Source organism: Astyanax mexicanus, unplaced genomic scaffold (assembly GCF_023375975.1).
Source record: "Astyanax mexicanus isolate ESR-SI-001 unplaced genomic scaffold, AstMex3_surface scaffold_31, whole genome shotgun sequence".
In the NCBI taxonomy this organism is placed as follows: Eukaryota; Metazoa; Chordata; class Actinopteri; order Characiformes; family Acestrorhamphidae; genus Astyanax; species Astyanax mexicanus.
The window spans coordinates 419,561-437,500 of NW_026040041.1; the positions used below are offsets into that span (position 1 = coordinate 419,561).

The window sequence follows — 17,940 nt, forward strand, 5'->3', positions numbered from 1 at the left end:
ACGTCATTAAAACTGGACAACATGCTGTTAACTGGACTCTGCTGACGTAATCATATTGATAAGTTCTGTACAATCACATGTCATTTGCAAAATGTATAACTGCTTGGATGAAGTCTGAGGAATTCTCTCTGGCCCTCGACTGGCTTTAGTTTATTTCTTTCTTTCTCTCTCTCTCTCTCTCTCTCTCTCTCTCTCTCTCTCTCTCTCTCTCTCTCTCTCTCTCTCTCTCTCTCGCGCGAATGTGTTGACCTATCGAGATTTTATTTGTTGATGTACTTTTACTCTTTTCTAATATATATCTATTAATTTTTGTTCCGCCATATGCAGAAGAAAGGCCAGTTCCTGCAAGTTACAGTAGATACAATAGAGTTAGATAGTGCATTTGGGCTAGACCGTTTGTTTAATGAAGGTAAAGAAAATTAGCTGTAAAAAGAAAATTTCATTATTGATTCAGAATCAAAGGGGGGAGTGTGATGGAAGGTGTTTATTGAAATGATTCATAATCAATGACGTGTGATGATTCATAAACAATGACGACTATTAATGATATTACTTTTTGTTCTATGCGATGATAATGTGTACTGAACTGGACATTCTACCCTCAGTAAGCATTTCTGAAATGCTGAGTGAGAGCTTTCTCTATCTGGCGCCAGCAGTGTGTATCTATGTGTGTGTGTAAGGAATGCACGTCACAGCTGTCCTGTCTACAAGCCCTGGCGCCAGAGCCCCTGCTTGCAATGTTTTGAGAACCAGCCTGATATGCTCACTAAGGGATTATGTCATTTCACATGACGTGTCACAATGGTGGCACTGTGCCCATAATTGGGAAAGCCAGATAGTAAGGGTGGGGTATAAAGAGAGTTTTGGCACTCTTGCAAGACAGGAGATCACTCTGTATTCACATGTGTGTCTTCTCAATAAATCTTGTTACTCATTCTGATCAAGACTCAGAGACTCTGAAAATTTCTTTCTTCCTGTCATTATTTTTCCACCACACCTGTTGTGTTGATTTATTTCCGTACAGTATAAAAGATTCACACATTATTATGGTATGATATATTTTTTGATATTTTTTTTTAATTGAGTGGTAATAGTTTTATCAGTTTAATTATGCATCAGTGAACAATTATTATTATTATTATTATTATTATTATTATTATCAGTACAAGACAAAGAGATGCAGTTAGCATCAATCAGAGGTGCAGATATTATTAATGTGCAAAAAAATATTAATATGAGAAAAGTAATATGTGGATACTTTATACTAATACTAATATTTAGGATACTAACCTAGTTAATTTAAATAATAGATAGTTGAAAGAACAGAGCTTTTGAGCACTTTAGTGATTTTTATATAAATTCTAACCACCTTCAAGCAGCCTGTACCTGTTTTAGCTGAGTTTAACACTTTTTTACCCTTATATTATGTGTTATTTATTTTAAATTGTATATATATATAGCATTTATTTTAGTATTATTTTCTTTTTATACACATACAGTTAAGAGCTGGTCTAGGATCAGAGAGTGGTAATATAAGTCCTTTCCCTCTTACTGTTCTGATAAATAATAATAATAAACTGGAATAAAGACAGTAAACAGACAGGGTGAGATATGGAGGTGCTGGGCTGGGCTCAGCAGGTTGTGTTTCCAGGTCATTAAAGGGGAGGAGCTCTAAAAGTCTCTTTTCCAGGTCAGACATTTCCCCACCATTTATAGATAGATAGATAGATACTTTATTTATCCCGAAGGAAATTTAGGCATCCAGCAGCAACAACACAATACAATAAGAAACATATTCAACCATAAATTAAAACACAGAAGAATAGAAAATATATAAGGCTACAAAAAAAAAGAGCTATACGGTAATACGGTATATCTGTATATCTTATATTGTCTAATCTTGATACTGCGCCTACAGAAACACAGAGAAAAACAGCACAAGCAGACACACTCAAGAAAAAAACGAGACGATAACTAAATAAAAACAGCATTAAAAAATAAAAACGAGACGATAACTAAATAAAAAGAGCATTAAAAATAAAAACGAGACGATAAGTAAATAAAAACAGCATTACAAAATAAAAACGAGACGATAAGTAAATAAAAACAGCATTAAAAATAAAAACGAGACGATAACTAAATAAAAACAGCATTACAAAATAAAAACGAGACGATAACTAAATAAAAACAGCATTACAAAATAAAAACGAGACGATAACTAAATAAAAACAGCATTAAAAAATAAAAACAAGACGATAACTAAATAAAAACAGCATTACAAAATAAAAACGAGACAATAACTAAATAAAAACAGCATTAAAAAATTTAAAAAAACGAGACGATAACTAAATAAAAAGAGCATTAAAAAATAAAAACGAGACGATTACTAAATAAAAAAACACCATTAAAAAAAATAAAAACGATACAAAAATTAAATTTTCTCAGAGGACGTCTGAGAAAAACACCTACATGATCGTTCTGGATGGGAATAAAATCACAGAGGATAAAAAAAAACCATAAAAGAGAAAATTACCCAGAACCCCCTGAGAAACTAATCCTGTATGGATAGAGCTTTATAAGATAAATACAAGAGTGATGCTGATTTAAATAATAAAGTAGTTTCTTAAAAAAATACAGGACTTATTTACGGTATTTAGGTTTTATTTTTCTATTTAGTTTTATTCTTCTAGTCTGTTTTTTGTTTTAACTCCTGATTCAGACTCCAGTCCTGATGAGGGCAGTATTGCTATATATAGGTTGGGCTCCACCTCCCATAAAAACAGATAAAGAAGAGATGGAGCGATCTGAGCAGCAGGTACTGTCTGATTACTGTCTGATTACTGTCTGATTACTGAAGATCTGCTCTGTAGGTGTGTGTATGTGGTGTTGGAGGTGATTATTGGGAGCTGTATTGATCAGTAGAAGTTATTGATCAGCTTGGTTACAGTGTAGATATAGAGGATATATATATATAAATACTGTATGTACTGTGTGATTACCAGTGATAGTATAGTTACTTTTAAAATATAATCTGATTACTGATTACTCCTTAGTGGAACTACTTAGTGGATTATTTGATTTTAAAAGTAACAAAGTTACACCACACCCCCGAATAATTCGAGTTTATTGCTGTCTGAAAGTATTATATAATTCCATTATTTATACTATTGGATTATCGTTATATCATTGCCATGCAGTGGACTTAAAATCACAATAATATGAATTTTTATATATATATTTTATAATATATAATCCACAAATGTGGTTATTGCAGAAGTCCTATACCTATAAAGATCAATATTAAGAATTACACAGATATTCACTGTTACATACTATTATATACTCTTATTTCCTCTTATATACTGTTACTTGTGGTTATTTACAATTATATACTGTTATTTATGGTTATATACTGATTGTGGTTTACTGTTCTACTGTTATATACTGAAATATATTATTTTACGGTTATTTACATCTATATACAGGTATTTACTGATACATATTGTGGTTTACTGTTATATACTAAAATATACTGTTACATACTGCTATTTACAGTTATATACTGTTACATACTGCTATTTACAGTTATATGCTGATACATACTGTTATTTACAGTTATTTACTGATACATACTCTTATTTACTGATACATACTCTTATTTACGGTTATATAATATTATATACTCTTATTTCCGCTTACATATACTGTTATTTATGGTAATTTTCTCTTATATACTGTTATTTGTGGTTATTTACAATTATATACTGTTATTTAAGGTTATATACTGATGCATATTGTGGTTTACTGTTATATACTAAAATATACTGTTACATACTGTTATTTACACTTATTTGCTGATACATACTGTTATTTACTATTATTTACGGTTATATACTGTTATTTACAGTTATATACTGTTGTATACACTGATTTTGTGACGTGTTTTTGTGTTATATCTTTAGGGAGGATCTTTGAGTGAAGATCAGGATGAACACAATACCCAAGAAATGTAAGAATTTATACCCCTGAATTCTGACTATCAGATTTATATTAATAACTTTGTTTTCTCATCTGTTGTTGATTTTTTTTTTGATATTTGTATGATCTCTAACTTTTAAGTATCTTTTTGTCTACATCTCTTTTTTACCAAAAATCTAAAGAATGCGTTTAACTAGCAGTATAAGTAGGTTGATAGTTGCCATCTGCTGGTAAGATTTCATATTGTGGTTTAAAGAGAAGATTTTTATTAAGAGAGCACTTCAGTTTCTGAATCAGTTTCTCTGATTTTGCTATTTATAGGTTTATGTTTGAGTAAAATGAACATTGTTGTTTTATTCTATAAACTACAGACAACATTTCTCCCAAATTACAAATAAAAATATTCTCATTTAGAGCATTTATTTACAGAAAATGAGAAATGACTGAAATAACAAAAAGATGCAGAGCTTTCAGACCTCAAATAATGCAAAGAAAACAAGTTCATATTCATAAAGTTTTAAGAGTTCAGAAATAATCAATATTTGGTGGAATAATCCTGGTTGGTTTTTAATCACAGTTTTAATTTCATGCATCTTGGCATCATGTTCTCCTCCTCCACCAGTCTTACACACTGCTTTTGGATAACTTTATGCTGCTTTACTCCTGGTGTAAAAATTCAAGCAGTTCAGTTTGGTGGTTTGATGGTTTGTGATCATCCATCTTCCTCTTGATTATATTCCAGAGGTTTTGGAATTTGATAAAATTAAAGAAACTCATCATTTATATTTGATTAAATAGCTGTTGGTAATGTTGGTATATAACGGTATATTGTTATTGTATTGATCTGTGTGTATATGGATAATTAAAAAAAATGAACTTCTATTTAGTTGTTTTTTGTTTTAACTCCTGATTCAGACTCCAGTCCTGATGAGGGCAGTATTGCTATATATAGGTTGGGCTCCACCTCCCATAAAAGCAGATAAAGAAGAGATGGAGCGATCTGAGTAATGCTGAGCAGCAGGTACTGTTTGATTACTGTCTGATTACTGAAGATCTGCTCTATAGGTGTGTGTATGTGGTGTTGGTGGTGATTATTGGGAGCTGTATTGATCAGTAGAAGTTATTGATCAGCTTGGTTACAGTGTAGATATAGAGGATATATATATATAAATACTGTATGTACTGTGTGATTACCAGTGATAGTATAGTTACTTTTAAAAAGTACTCTGATTACTGATTACTACTTAGTGGATTATTTGATTTTATAAGTAAAAAAAGTTAGATTACAGTTTGTAATGTTTTGTAATGTAACATTTTATATATATATTACACTATTTTATACATTATTTACACTCATATAAATAATACTCAGTAATCAGAGCTGTAATTTTAGCTCATATTAATGCAGTTTAATTTTATAATATCAGAGTCATTTCTACTTTACTCTATCTGACCTTACTTAATACTAAACCCACACCCCCGAATAATTCGAGTTTATTGCTGTCTGAAAGTATTATATAATTCCATTATTTATACTATTGGATTATCGTTATATCATTGCCATGCAGTGGACTTAAAATTACAATAATATGCATTTTTATATATTTTTTTATAATATATAATCCACAAATATGGTTATTGCAGCAGCCCTATACCTATAAAGATCTATAATAAGAATTACACAGATATTCACTGTTATATACTATATTATATACTCTTATTTCCTCTTATATACTGTTATTTATGGTAATTTCCTCTTATATACTGTTATTTATGGTAATTTCCTCTTATATACTGTTATTTATGGTTATATACTGACACATACTGTTATTTACTGTTATATAATATTATATACTCTTATTTCCCCTTATATATACTGTTATTTATGGTTATTTACTGATGCATATTGTGGTTTACTGTTCTACTGTTATATACTGAAATATATTATTTTACGGTTATTTACATTTATATACAGGTATTTACTGATACATACTGTGGTTTACGGTTATGTACTGTTGTATCTTGTTGTATACACTGATTTTGTGACGTGTTTTTGTGTTATATCTTTAGAGAGGATCTTTGAGTGAAGATCAGGATGAACAGAATACCCAAGAAATGTAAGACTTTACACTCCTGAATCAGATTTATATTAAAGTCTTTGTTTTCTCATCTGTTGTTGATTTTTTTGGATATTTGTATGATCTCTAACTTTTAAGTATCTTTTTGTCTACATCTTTTTTTTTTACCAAAAATCTAAAGAATGCGTTTAACTAGCAGTATAAGTAGGTTGATAGTTGCCATCTGCTGGTAAGATTTCATATTGTGGTTTAAAGAGAAGATTTTTATTAAGAGAGCACTTCAGTTTCTGAATCAGTTTCTCTGATTTTGTCTATTTATAGGTTTATGTTTGAGTAAAATGAACATTGTTGTTTTATTCTATAAACTACAGACAACATTTCTCCCAAATTACAAATAAAAATATTCTCATTTAGAGCATTTATTTACAGAAAATGAGAAATGACTGAAATAACAAAAAAAATGCAGAGCTTTCAGACCTCAAATAATGCAAAGAAAACAAGTTCATATTCATAAAGTTTTAAGAGTTCTGAAATAATCAATATTTGGTGGAATAGCCCTGGTTTTTAATCACAGTTTTAATTTCATGCATCTTGGCATCATGTTTTCCTCCACCAGTCTTACACACTGCTTTTGGATAACTTTATGCTGCTTTACTCCTGGTGCAAAAATTCAAGCAGTTCAGTTTGGTGGTTTGATGGTTTGTGATCATCCATCTTCCTCTTGATTATATTCCAGAGGTTTTTAATTTGGTAAAATCAGAGAAACTCATCATTTTTAAGTGATTAAATAACTGTTGGTAATGTTTGTATGTAACGGTATATTGTTATTGTATTGATCTGTGTGTATATGGATACAGATGCCTGTAAGCTGACTCTGGATCAGAACACGGCGCACCGGAGACTCCAGCTCTCCGACAGCAACACCCGGGCCGTGCACCAGGACGATGACCTGCCGTATCCGGATCACCCGGACCGGTTCTGTCACTGGGAGCAGGTTCTGAGCGTGGAGAGGCTGACTGGGCGGTGTTACTGGGAGGTGGAGTGGACGGGGAGGGTGGAGGTGGCGGTCTGCTACGCCGGGATCCGGCGGCGAGACGGCAGCGACTGTCTGTTCGGATTAAACGATCAGTCCTGGAGACTCTACGGCTCGCGGGACGGGTACAACGCCTGCCACAACAACCACCTCACCCCCGTACAGACCCCCCTCACCTGTTCCGGCAGAGTCGCCGTTTACCTGGACTGGGAGGCGGGACAACTCACCTTCTACAGCATCTCTCCCAGAACCCACGCCCTCATCCCCCTGCACACCTACAGCACCACCTTCACCCAGCCGCTGCTCGCCGGCTTCAGAGTGTACGAGTACTCCGCCCTGCAGATCTGTGAGATTATATAATCCCTTTATATACCCAGGAGTCGGGGTTACCAGTACTCCGCCCTGCAGATCTGTGAGATTATATAATCCCTCTATATACCCCGGCTTCAGGGTGTACCAGGACTCCGCACTGCAGATATGTGAGATTATATAATCCCTTTATATACCCCGGCTTCAGGGTGTACGAGTACTCCACCCTGCAGATATCTGAGATTATATAATCCCTTTATATACCCCGGAGTCAGGGTGTACGAGTACTCCGCACTGCAGATATGTGAGATTATATAATCCCTATATATACCCCGGAGTCAGAGTGTACCAGTACTCCACCCTGCAGATATCTGAGATTATATAATCCCTTTATATACCCCGGAGTCAGAGTGTACCAGTACTCCACCCTGCAGATATGTGAGATTATATAATCCCTTTATATACCCCGGAGTCAGAGTGTACCAGTACTCCGCACTGCAGATATGTGAGATTATATAATCTCTTTATATACCCCGGAGTCAGGGTGTACGAGTACTCTGCCCTGCAGATCTGTGAGATTATATAATCCCTTTATATACCCAGGAGTCGGGGTTACCAGTACTCCGCCCTGCAGATCTGTGAGATTATATAATCCCTCTATATACCCCGGCTTCAGGGTGTACCAGGACTCCGCACTGCAGATATGTGAGATTATATAATCCCTTTATATACCCCGGCTTCAGGGTGTACGAGTACTCCACCCTGCAGATATCTGAGATTATATAATCCCTTTATATACCCCGGAGTCAGGGTGTACGAGTACTCCGCACTGCAGATATGTGAGATTATATAATCCCTATATATACCCCGGAGTCAGAGTGTACCAGTACTCCACCCTGCAGATATCTGAGATTATATAATCCCTTTATATACCCCGGAGTCAGAGTGTACCAGTACTCCACCCTGCAGATATGTGAGATTATATAATCCCTTTATATACCCCGGAGTCAGAGTGTACCAGTACTCCGCACTGCAGATATGTGAGATTATATAATCTCTTTATATACCCCGGAGTCAGGGTGTACGAGTACTCTGCCCTGCAGATATCTGAGATTATATAATCTCTTTATATACCCCGGAGTCAGGGTGTACGAGTACTCCGCACTGCAGATATGTGAGATTATATAATCCCTTTATATACCCAGGAGTTGGGGTTACCAGTACTCCGCCCTGCAGATATCTGAGATTATATAATCCCTTTATATACCCAGGAGTCGGGGTTACCAGTACTCCACCCTGCAGATATCTGAGATTATATAATCCCTTTATATACCCAGGAGTCAGGGTTACCAGTACTCCGCACTGCAGATATGTGAGATTATATAATCTCTTTGTATACCCAGGAGTCGGGGTTACCAGTACTCCACCCTGCAGATATGTGAGATTATGTAATCCCTATATATACCGCAGAGTCAGAGTGTACCAGTACTCCACACTGCAGATATGTGAGATTATATAATCCCTTTATATACCCAGGAGTCGGGGTTACCAGTACTCCACCCTGCAGATATGTGAGATTATGTAATCCCTATATATACCGCAGAGTCAGAGTGTACCAGTACTCCACACTGCAGATATGTGAGATTATATAATCCCTTTATATACCCAGGAGTCGGGGTTACCAGTACTCCACCCTGCAGATATGTGAGATTATGTAATCCCTATATATACCCAGGAGTCGTGGTTACCAGTACTCTGCACTGCAGATATGTGAGATTATGTAATCCCTATATATACCCAGGAGTCGGGGTTACCAGTACTCTGCACTGCAGATATGTGAGATTATATAATCCCTATATATACCCAGGAGTCGTGGTTACCAGTACTCTGCACTGCAGATATGTGAGATTATGTAATCCCTATATATACCCAGGAGTCGGGGTTACCAGTACTCTGCACTGCAGATATGTGAGATTATATAATCTCTTTGTATACCCAGGAGTCGGGGTTACCATCGGTTTACAGTGCATGTGCTACCAAAACCACCATTAAACCATTCCCAGTACAGCTGATCGTCCCAGTACAACTGAAACACTACAAAAAGCTTCTGATTACAGCTGATCCAGCTTCTAGTGCAGCCCAAATTCCGTTTTGTTTTTTTAAGTCTGTTTATTGTTTATTACAGAATATCATGTGTTATAACGTCTTGCACATTAATGTTCACTAAATTAAATAATGAAAATAAAGAAGTGTTAAAACTGGATGAGACGGGGTGTGTTCAAACATGTTTTATCTGCTACTTTATATCCTTTTATCCTTTGATGTTTTAATGGTTCAGACCGTACAGCTTTTCAGATCATCATTTTAAAGAGCAGAACTACAGTCTAATCTAATCTAATAAACAAATCTAATCATTTGTTTATTGCTATTTGCAGTTTGTGTTTATTGTTTTTATTGGTGCAAAAGATAAAATAAAAAAATATATATTTAGTGTGTGTGTGTAGTGTGTGTATATAGTGTGTGTGTAGTGTGTGTATATATAGTGTGTGTATATAGTGTGTGTGTATAGTGTGTGTGTATAAGTGTGTATAGTGTGTGTGTATAAGTGTGTATAGTGTGTGTGTATAGTGTGTGTGTATAAGTGTGTATAGTGTGTGTGTGTGTGTATAGTGTGTGTGTGTGTGAGCTTCTGTTTCCTCCTGTGATGTGAGTCAGATAGACACCAAACCACCAACTTCCTGCCAGCCTCTGTTGCAACGAGCATCGCTAACTAAGCACTATTACACACACACACACACTATACACACACACACTATACACACACTGAGCTTGTCTCATGCTTTCTTTATGATGATATGTAAGTATCAGTAGCAGCAGTGTAGTGTATAGTATAAATGTAAAGATGGTACATCAGTCAGACGTGCTGCTTGTTTAAGTGAGGAGTGAGGACCCAGTTAAACCACAGGAAGGACCAATGCTCTGTTTTTCAGCTTAGATTAAGTTTCGGTTCTAGATAACAGACAGGTACATATGGGCACAACACAACAGAAGCCTTACATTCACCAAGTCCAGAAGCTAAGCTCCGCCCACTTCTGGAGAGAGTATAGATACTACACTGACCTCCTGCAGTCCTGATCTGTCCCCAATAGAGAATATCAGAAACAAACGTAAAATACAGCTCTGGAAAAAAAAAGAGAGCACTTAAAAATAATGAGTTTCTTTGATTTTACCAAATTGAAAACCTCTGGAATATAATCAAGAGGAAGATGGATGATCACAAACCATCAAACCACCAAACTGAACTGCTTGAATTTTTACACCAGGAGTAAAGCAGCATAAAGTTATCCAAAAGCAGTGTGTAAGACTGGTGGAGGAGAACATGATGCCAAGATGCATGAAAAAAAAACTGTGATTAAAAACCAGGTTTATTCCACCAAATATTGATTATTTCTGAACTCTTAAAACTTTATGAATATGAACTTGTTTTCTTTGCATTATTTGAGGTCTGAAAGCTCTGCATCTTTTTTGTTATTTCAGCCATTTCTCATTTTCTGTAAATAAATGCTCTAAATGAGAATATTTTTATTTGTAATTTGGGAGAAATGTTGTCTGTAGTTTATAGAATAAAACAACAATATTCATTTTACTCAAACATAAACCTATAAATAGCTCTAAATCAGAGAAACTGATTCAGAAACTGAAGTGCTCTCTTCATTTTTTACAGAGCTGTAGAGTAAAATGTGAATAGTGCCGATGAGTGTAGATGTACATGTTGTATAGATAAAAAATAGGCTGGGATTTAAAAATCATATGAGACTCATCTGTCCTCTCTCCTCCGGCTCCACTGTTAGGAGTTGTAGAGTCTGATGGCTCTTGGGACAAAAGATCTCCTGAGTCTAAAACTGAAAAAGAGATTCTGGTTTGTTCAATACTTTTTTATTTACAGAATAATTCTGCATGTGTTCCTGTATAGCTGTAATATATGTAGTCTTCAATGTTAAATTTACAATTAAAAAAAAAATCATAAAAAGAAAGAATAGACTTTGGGCCTTATTTTAGCGATCTTTAACCGTGCACCGTGCAGCTTGATTTAGGGCAGTGTATCAGTGTGTCTTTGCTATCATAACGGTGGAAAAAGTGCAACTTGCGCAGCTCGTAATGCAATGCCAAAGGCATGTATTCATTCTCTTAATTGATCTAGTTGTGTTTGTATAGGTTGTTTTCAGTCAGCTTTTAGTTGCTAAGATAGAAATACCTAAGAAATGTAACTGAACACACCACATTTCCAGAACAAATGAAATAACAAAAAAAGATGCAGAGCTTTCAGACCTCAAATAATGCAAAGAAAACAAGTTCATATTCATAAAGTTTTAAGTTAGTTTTAATCACATTTTTATGCATCTGGACATCATGTTCTCCTCCACCAGTCTTACACACTGCTTTTGGATAATTTTATGCTGCTTTACTCCTGGTTTTATACTGTAGATTGTTGTAAATAAGTATCAGATGTGTGTTTGAGTTCAGATCTGCAGACTCTTGGTGTAAATATATTTTAATCTCAGTATCTCCATGATTTAGAGTCACCTGGAATAGTTTTCTCAGTGTCTTGAAGGAAGGAGTTTCTGGAGGTGCTGAACAATAGCTGCTGCTTTTCCTTCACGCTGTGAAGCTCCAACTCATCCCAATTAAATCACCTCAAATCACCTTAATCTCAGTTCATCAGCTTTAGATCAGGAGATTAATGTGGAGGAATAACACTTTTATACTCTTTAATACAGAATTATATATGATTATATCTTTAATATTCATCTATAATATAGAAAATACATTACTGAAATAAAGCATAAAAACACTGAATGTGTTTGTGCTGGAGTTCAGACTGAGGGAGAGCGTAGAGGAACTATACTGAGTGTACAGGACATCTTCTTCCTCTTTTTCTGCGTGAAGAACAGAATGAGACGGAGGTGAAGACGAGCGCTGGGCGTGTCCTCATCACGACTGCCAGGAAATGATCTGAGAACCGTTACATATACACACTGCAGTGAAGACGTACACTCACCCAGACATCTACAGCTTTCCACAGGTAAGACCTGCATCTACACTTTAATTATATACACTCAGATATATACCCTCAGATACACACGCTCAGATATACACACTCAGATATAAACACTCAGATATATACGCTCAGATACACACACACACTGCAGTGAAGACGTACACTCACCCAGATATCTACAGCTTTCCACAGGTAAGACCTGCATCTACACTTTAATTATATACACTCAAGATATATACCCTCAGATACACATGCTCAGATATACACACTCAGATATAAACACTCAGATATATACGCTCAGATACACACACACACTGCAGTGAAGACGTACATTCACCCAGACATCTACAGCGTTCCACAGGTAAGACCTCTCTATATACTTCAGTTATATACCCTCAGATATATATATATACACTCAGATATACACACACTGCAGTGAAGTCGTACACTCACCCAGACATCTACAGCTTTCCACAGGTAAGACCTGCATCTATACTTTTATTATATACACTCAGATATATACCCTCAGATATACACGCTCAGATATACACAATCAGATATATACACTCTCAGATATACACACTCAGATTTATACACTCTCAGATATATACGCTCAGATATACACGCTCAGATATATACACTCAGATATATACACTCATATATACACTCTCAGATATATACACTCAGATATACACACTGCAGTACAGATTCAAGAGATTCAAGATTCAAAGAGTTTATTGTCATATGTACAGTACAGAAACGGGTTTCAGTGTACAATGAAATTCTTTCTTTGCTCTTCGCCAAGAATGCCAAATAGAAGATAGAAAAAGTGCAAAAAAATACAATAAGGTTATAAATATTAAACTAATTGTCAAAGACATAAAAAAAAAATAAAAGTTACTTAAGCAAAGAAATGTATAAAAAAAAGTGCAAGTGCGAAATAATGCAGTTATGGACATTAACTATATATATTAAAAAAAAGATTAACAGTAAAGTGACGGCTGCAATGTAAACATGTTGAAGTAAAGTGCAGGGTTATTCCTGAGTTGTGTTCAAGAGTCTGATCGCAGGGTTATACCTGAGGTGTGTTTAGAGTCTGAAGGCAGGGTCATTCCTTAGGTGTGTTCAAGAGTCTGATGGCCGTGGGGAAGAAACTGTTCTTTAACCTGGTGGTCTTGCATTTTACACTTCTGTACCTCCGGCCTGAGGGCAGAAGTGTGAACAGTCCATGCTGGGGATGGGTGGAGTCTTTGAGGATGGATGCAGCTCTCCTGTGGACTCTGTGGTGGTAGATGCTCTGCAGGGAGGGCAGTGGAGTCCTGATGATCTTCTCGGCAGTCTTCACCACTCTCTGCAGACGTTTGCGCTCTGCCACAGTCGTGCTGCCGTACCACACGGTGATGCAGCTGGTCAGGAGGCTCTCGATCACACAGCTGTAGAAGTTGTTGAGGATCTTGGGAGACATCCCAAACTTCCTCAGTCTCCTCAGAAAGTACAGCCGCTGTTGAGCCTTTTTGACCAGCTGCGTTGTGTTTATTGTCCATGTGAGGTCCTGACTGATGTGGACGCCCAGGTATTTGAAGCTGCTCACTCCCTCCACTTCAAGTTCCCGGATGAACAGTGGCTGATGAGGTCTCCTCCCCTTTCTCATGTCCACTATCAGCTCCTTCGTCTTGACCGTGTTGAGAGCGAGATTGTTGTCTTCGCACCATAACACCAGCCTGGTCACCTCACTCCTGTAGGCCGCTTCATCTCCGCCAGTGATGCGTCCTATCACCGCGGTATCATCAGCGAACTTCAGGATGATATTGTCCTTGTGTGAGGCAACACAGTCGTGGGTAAACAGTGTGTAAAGGATGGGGCTGAGGACACATCCCTGTGGGGTGCCGGTGTAGGTGGTGATGCTGGCTGAAGTCCTGTTGCCAATCCTTACAGACTGGGGCCTGCCAGTGAGGAAATCCAGGAGCCAGTCACAGAGGGAGGGGTGCAAGCTGAGTGTGGACAGCTTGTGGGTGAGTTTGTGGGGGATGACCGTGTTGAAGGCAGAGCTGTAGTCCACAAAGAGCATCCTAATGTAGGAGTCTTTGTTTTCCAGGTGTGAGAGGGAGTAGTGGAGGGCAGCAGAGATGGCGTCTGAGGTGGATCTGTTATGACGGTAGGCATACTGCAGTGAGTCCAGGGTGTCCGGTATGCTGCGCTGGATGTGGGCCAGCACCACTCTCTCGAAGCACTTCATAATGATCGGAGTGAGTGCTACTGGCCTGTAGTCATTCAAGCAGGTGGGGGGGCTCTTCTTGGGGACGATGGTTGTGGTCTTGTAGCAGGTGGGAACAATGCTCTGGCTGAGGGAATGATTGAAAATGGAGGCCAGAACACCAGCCAGTTCGTTCGCACATGCTCTGAGGGCCCGCCCAGGAATGTTGTCTGGTCCTGCTGCCTTGCGGGGGTTGATTTTACTCAAAGCTCTGCAAACTTGGCCTGGTGATATTGAGAGTGTGGAGGAGGGGGGTTGGGAGAGCTGGGTGTGTGTACCCCTCTCAGTGTTGTTGCTGGAGGTCTCGAAGCGGGTGTAGAATGTGTTGAGATCATCCGGTAGGCTGTCTGTGGAGCTGATGGTGCTGGTGGTGCTCCTGTAGTCTGTGATGTGCTGCAGGCCTTGCCACATCCTCCTTGAGTCAGCAGTGGAGTAGAAGCCATCCAGTTTCTCCCTGTACTGCCTCTTGGCCACTGTGATGGTCTTCCTCAGTTTGTACTTCGCAGCTTTGTACTCAGTCTCATTGCCTGATCTGAATGCAAGAGAACGAGCACGCAGCATGTGTCGTACCTGGTTGTTGACCCAAGGTTTCTGGTTGGGGAACCTCTTCACCTGTACGGTGGGCACGATGTTGTCCACACACGTGCTGATGTAACCGGACACGTGCTCAGCATACTCCTGTATGTTGATTGAAGAGTCCCCCATAGTGGCTGCAGCCTCAAACATATCCCAGTCTGTTGTAGCAAAACCGTCCTGCAGGATGCCCTCAGTCTCCGGAGTCCATATTTTCACTGTTCTGGTTGTGGGGGTTGTCTGTTTCAGTCTCTGATGTACACTCACCCAGACATCTACAGCTTTCCAAAGGTAAGACCTGCATCTATACTTTAAATATATACCCTCAGATATATACGCTCAGATATACACACTCATATATATATACACTCAGATATATACACTCATATATACATTCTAAGATATATACACTCAGATATACATTCTAAGATATATACACTCAGATATATACACTCATATATACACTCTCAGATATATACACTCAGATATACACTCTGATATACACACTGCAGTACAGATGTACACTCACCCAGACATCTACAGCTTTCTACATGTAAGACCTGCATCTTTACTTTAAATATATACCCTCAGATATATACGCTCAGATGTACACACTCAGATATATACACTCTCAGATATATACGCTCAGATATACATGCTCAGATATATACACTCATATATACATTCTAAGATATATACACTCAGATATACAAGCTCAGATATACACACTCATATATATACTCAGATATATACACTCATATATACACTCTCAGATATATACACTCAGATATACACTCTCAGATATATACACTCAGATATACACACTGCAGTACAGATGTACACTCACCCAGACATCTACAGCTTTCCACATGTAAGATCTGTATCTATACTTTAATTATATACCCTCAGATATATACGCTCAGATATACACACTCAGATATATACACTCTCAGATATATACGCTCAGATATACACGCTCAGATATATACACTCAGATATATACACTCATATATACATTCTAAGATATATACACTCAGATATATACACTCATATATACACTCTCAGATATATACACTCAGATATACACTCTTAGATATATACACTCAGATATACACACTGCAGTACAGATCACTCACCCAGACATCTACAGCTTTCCACAGGTAAGACCTGCATCTATACTTTAAATATATAGCCTCAGATATACACCCTCAGATATACACACTCAGATATACACACTCAGATATATACGCTCAGATATACACTGTAGATTAATTACAGAGCAGTATGGATACAACAGATTACGGTGCTGGTGATTCTGTATCTACTGTAACTGTAGATTAATTACAGAGCAGTACGGGTACAACAGATTACAGTGCTGGTGATTCTGTATCTACTGTAACTGTAGATTAATTACAGAGCAGTACGGGTACAACAGATTACAGTGCTGGTGATTCTGTATCTACTGTAACTGTAGATTAATTACAGAGCAGTACGGGTACAACAGATTACGGTGCTGGTGATTCTGTATCTACTGTAACTGTAGATTAATTACAGAGCAGTACGGGTACAACAGATTACAGTGCTGGTGATTCTGTATCTACTGTAACTGTAGATTAATTACAGAGCAGTACGGGTACAACAGATTACAGTGCTGGTGATTCTGTATCTACTGTAACTGTAGATTAATTACAGAGCAGTATGGGTACAACAGATTACGGTGCGGGTGATTCTGTATATACTGTAACTGTAGATTAATTACAGAGCAGTACGGGTACAACAGATTACGGTGCTGGTGATTCTGCATCTACTGTAACTGTAGATTAATTACAGAGCAGTACGGGTACAACAGATTACGGTGCTGGTGATTCTGTATCTACTGTAACTGTAGATTAATTACAGAGCAGTACGGGTACAACAGATTACGGTGCGGGTGATTCTGTATATACTGTAACTGTAGATTAATTACAGAGCAGTACGGGTACAACAGATTACGGTGCTGGTGATTCTGCATCTACTGTAACTGTAGATTAATTACAGAGCAGTACGGGTACAACAGATTACAGTGCTGGTGATTCTGTATCTACTGTAACTGTAGATTAATAACAGAGCAGTACGGGTACAACAGATTACAGTGCTGGTGATTCTGTATCTACTGTAACTGTAGATTAATTACAGAGCAGTATGGGTACAACAGATTACGGTGCGGGTGATTCTGTATATACTGTAACTGTAGATTAATTACAGAGCAGTACGGGTACAACAGATTACAGTGCTGGTGATTCTGTATCTACTGTAACTGTAGATTAATTACAGAGCAGTACGGGTACAACAGATTACGGTGCTGGTGATTCTGTATCTACTGTAACTGTAGATTAATTACAGAGCAGTACGGGTACAACAGATTACGGTGCTGGTGATTCTGTATCTACTGTAACTGTAGATTAATTACAGAGCAGTACGGGTACAACAGATTACGGTGCTGGTGATTGTGTTAGTCTCAGTGTGAGTGTGTCTGGGATGTAGTGGGTAAAGTCTGGTATTGTGTTCATGTGACTCAATTTCCTCTCTAACAGACAGCGGAAACGCTCACTTCCTCAAACACATTCTAAACATTTCTACATAAACACTGAGGCTCACACATGTGAAATGATGCTCA

The 17,940-nt window shown here is 37.5% G+C and overlaps 2 protein-coding genes across 9 annotated transcripts in view; both read left to right on the forward strand.

Annotated features, from left to right (window-relative positions):
- The first annotated feature begins 3,950 nt into the window (after positions 1 to 3,950).
- Positions 3,951 to 9,666, forward strand: LOC111190730 (stonustoxin subunit beta-like). 2 transcript variants are annotated; one of them, XM_049472957.1, is made up of 3 exons: positions 4,950 to 4,999; positions 6,049 to 6,095; positions 6,914 to 9,666. In XM_049472957.1, exons 2-3 carry the CDS (start codon positions 6,074 to 6,076, stop codon positions 7,447 to 7,449), a joined length of 558 nt encoding a protein of 185 aa, XP_049328914.1. In that variant the 5' UTR covers positions 4,950 to 4,999; positions 6,049 to 6,073; the 3' UTR covers positions 7,450 to 9,666. The 2 variants fall into 2 exon arrangements, with proteins under 2 accessions (XP_049328913.1, XP_049328914.1); XM_049472956.1 differs by lacking the exons at positions 4,950 to 4,999; positions 6,049 to 6,095 and adding an exon at positions 3,951 to 4,009.
- Positions 9,667 to 12,424: 2,758 nt separating this feature from the next.
- The window catches only part of LOC125788973 (tumor necrosis factor alpha-induced protein 8-like protein 2), a 21,580-nt gene continuing 16,064 nt past the window's right edge, over positions 12,425 to 17,940 (forward strand). For 4 of the 7 annotated variants that reach the window (XM_049472947.1, XM_049472953.1, XM_049472949.1 and 1 more), the window contains exon 1: positions 16,419 to 16,444. The gene's annotated coding sequence lies outside the window, so the exon portion shown is untranslated. Of the gene's footprint in view, positions 12,482 to 12,596; positions 12,650 to 12,904; positions 12,935 to 16,418; positions 16,445 to 17,940 lie in introns of those variants that run through there. The other 3 variants (XM_049472948.1, XM_049472951.1, XM_049472950.1) reach the window with 3 other exon arrangements.

Excerpts from the sequence above, each read along its gene's own strand:
- LOC111190730 (XM_049472956.1), top strand. The coding sequence starts at position 3,988 with ATGAACACAATACCCAAGAAAT. Across the intron at positions 4,010-6,913 it reads GAACACAATACCCAAGAAAT|ATGCCTGTAAGCTGACTCTG; the intron begins GTAAGAATTTAT and ends ATATGGATACAG.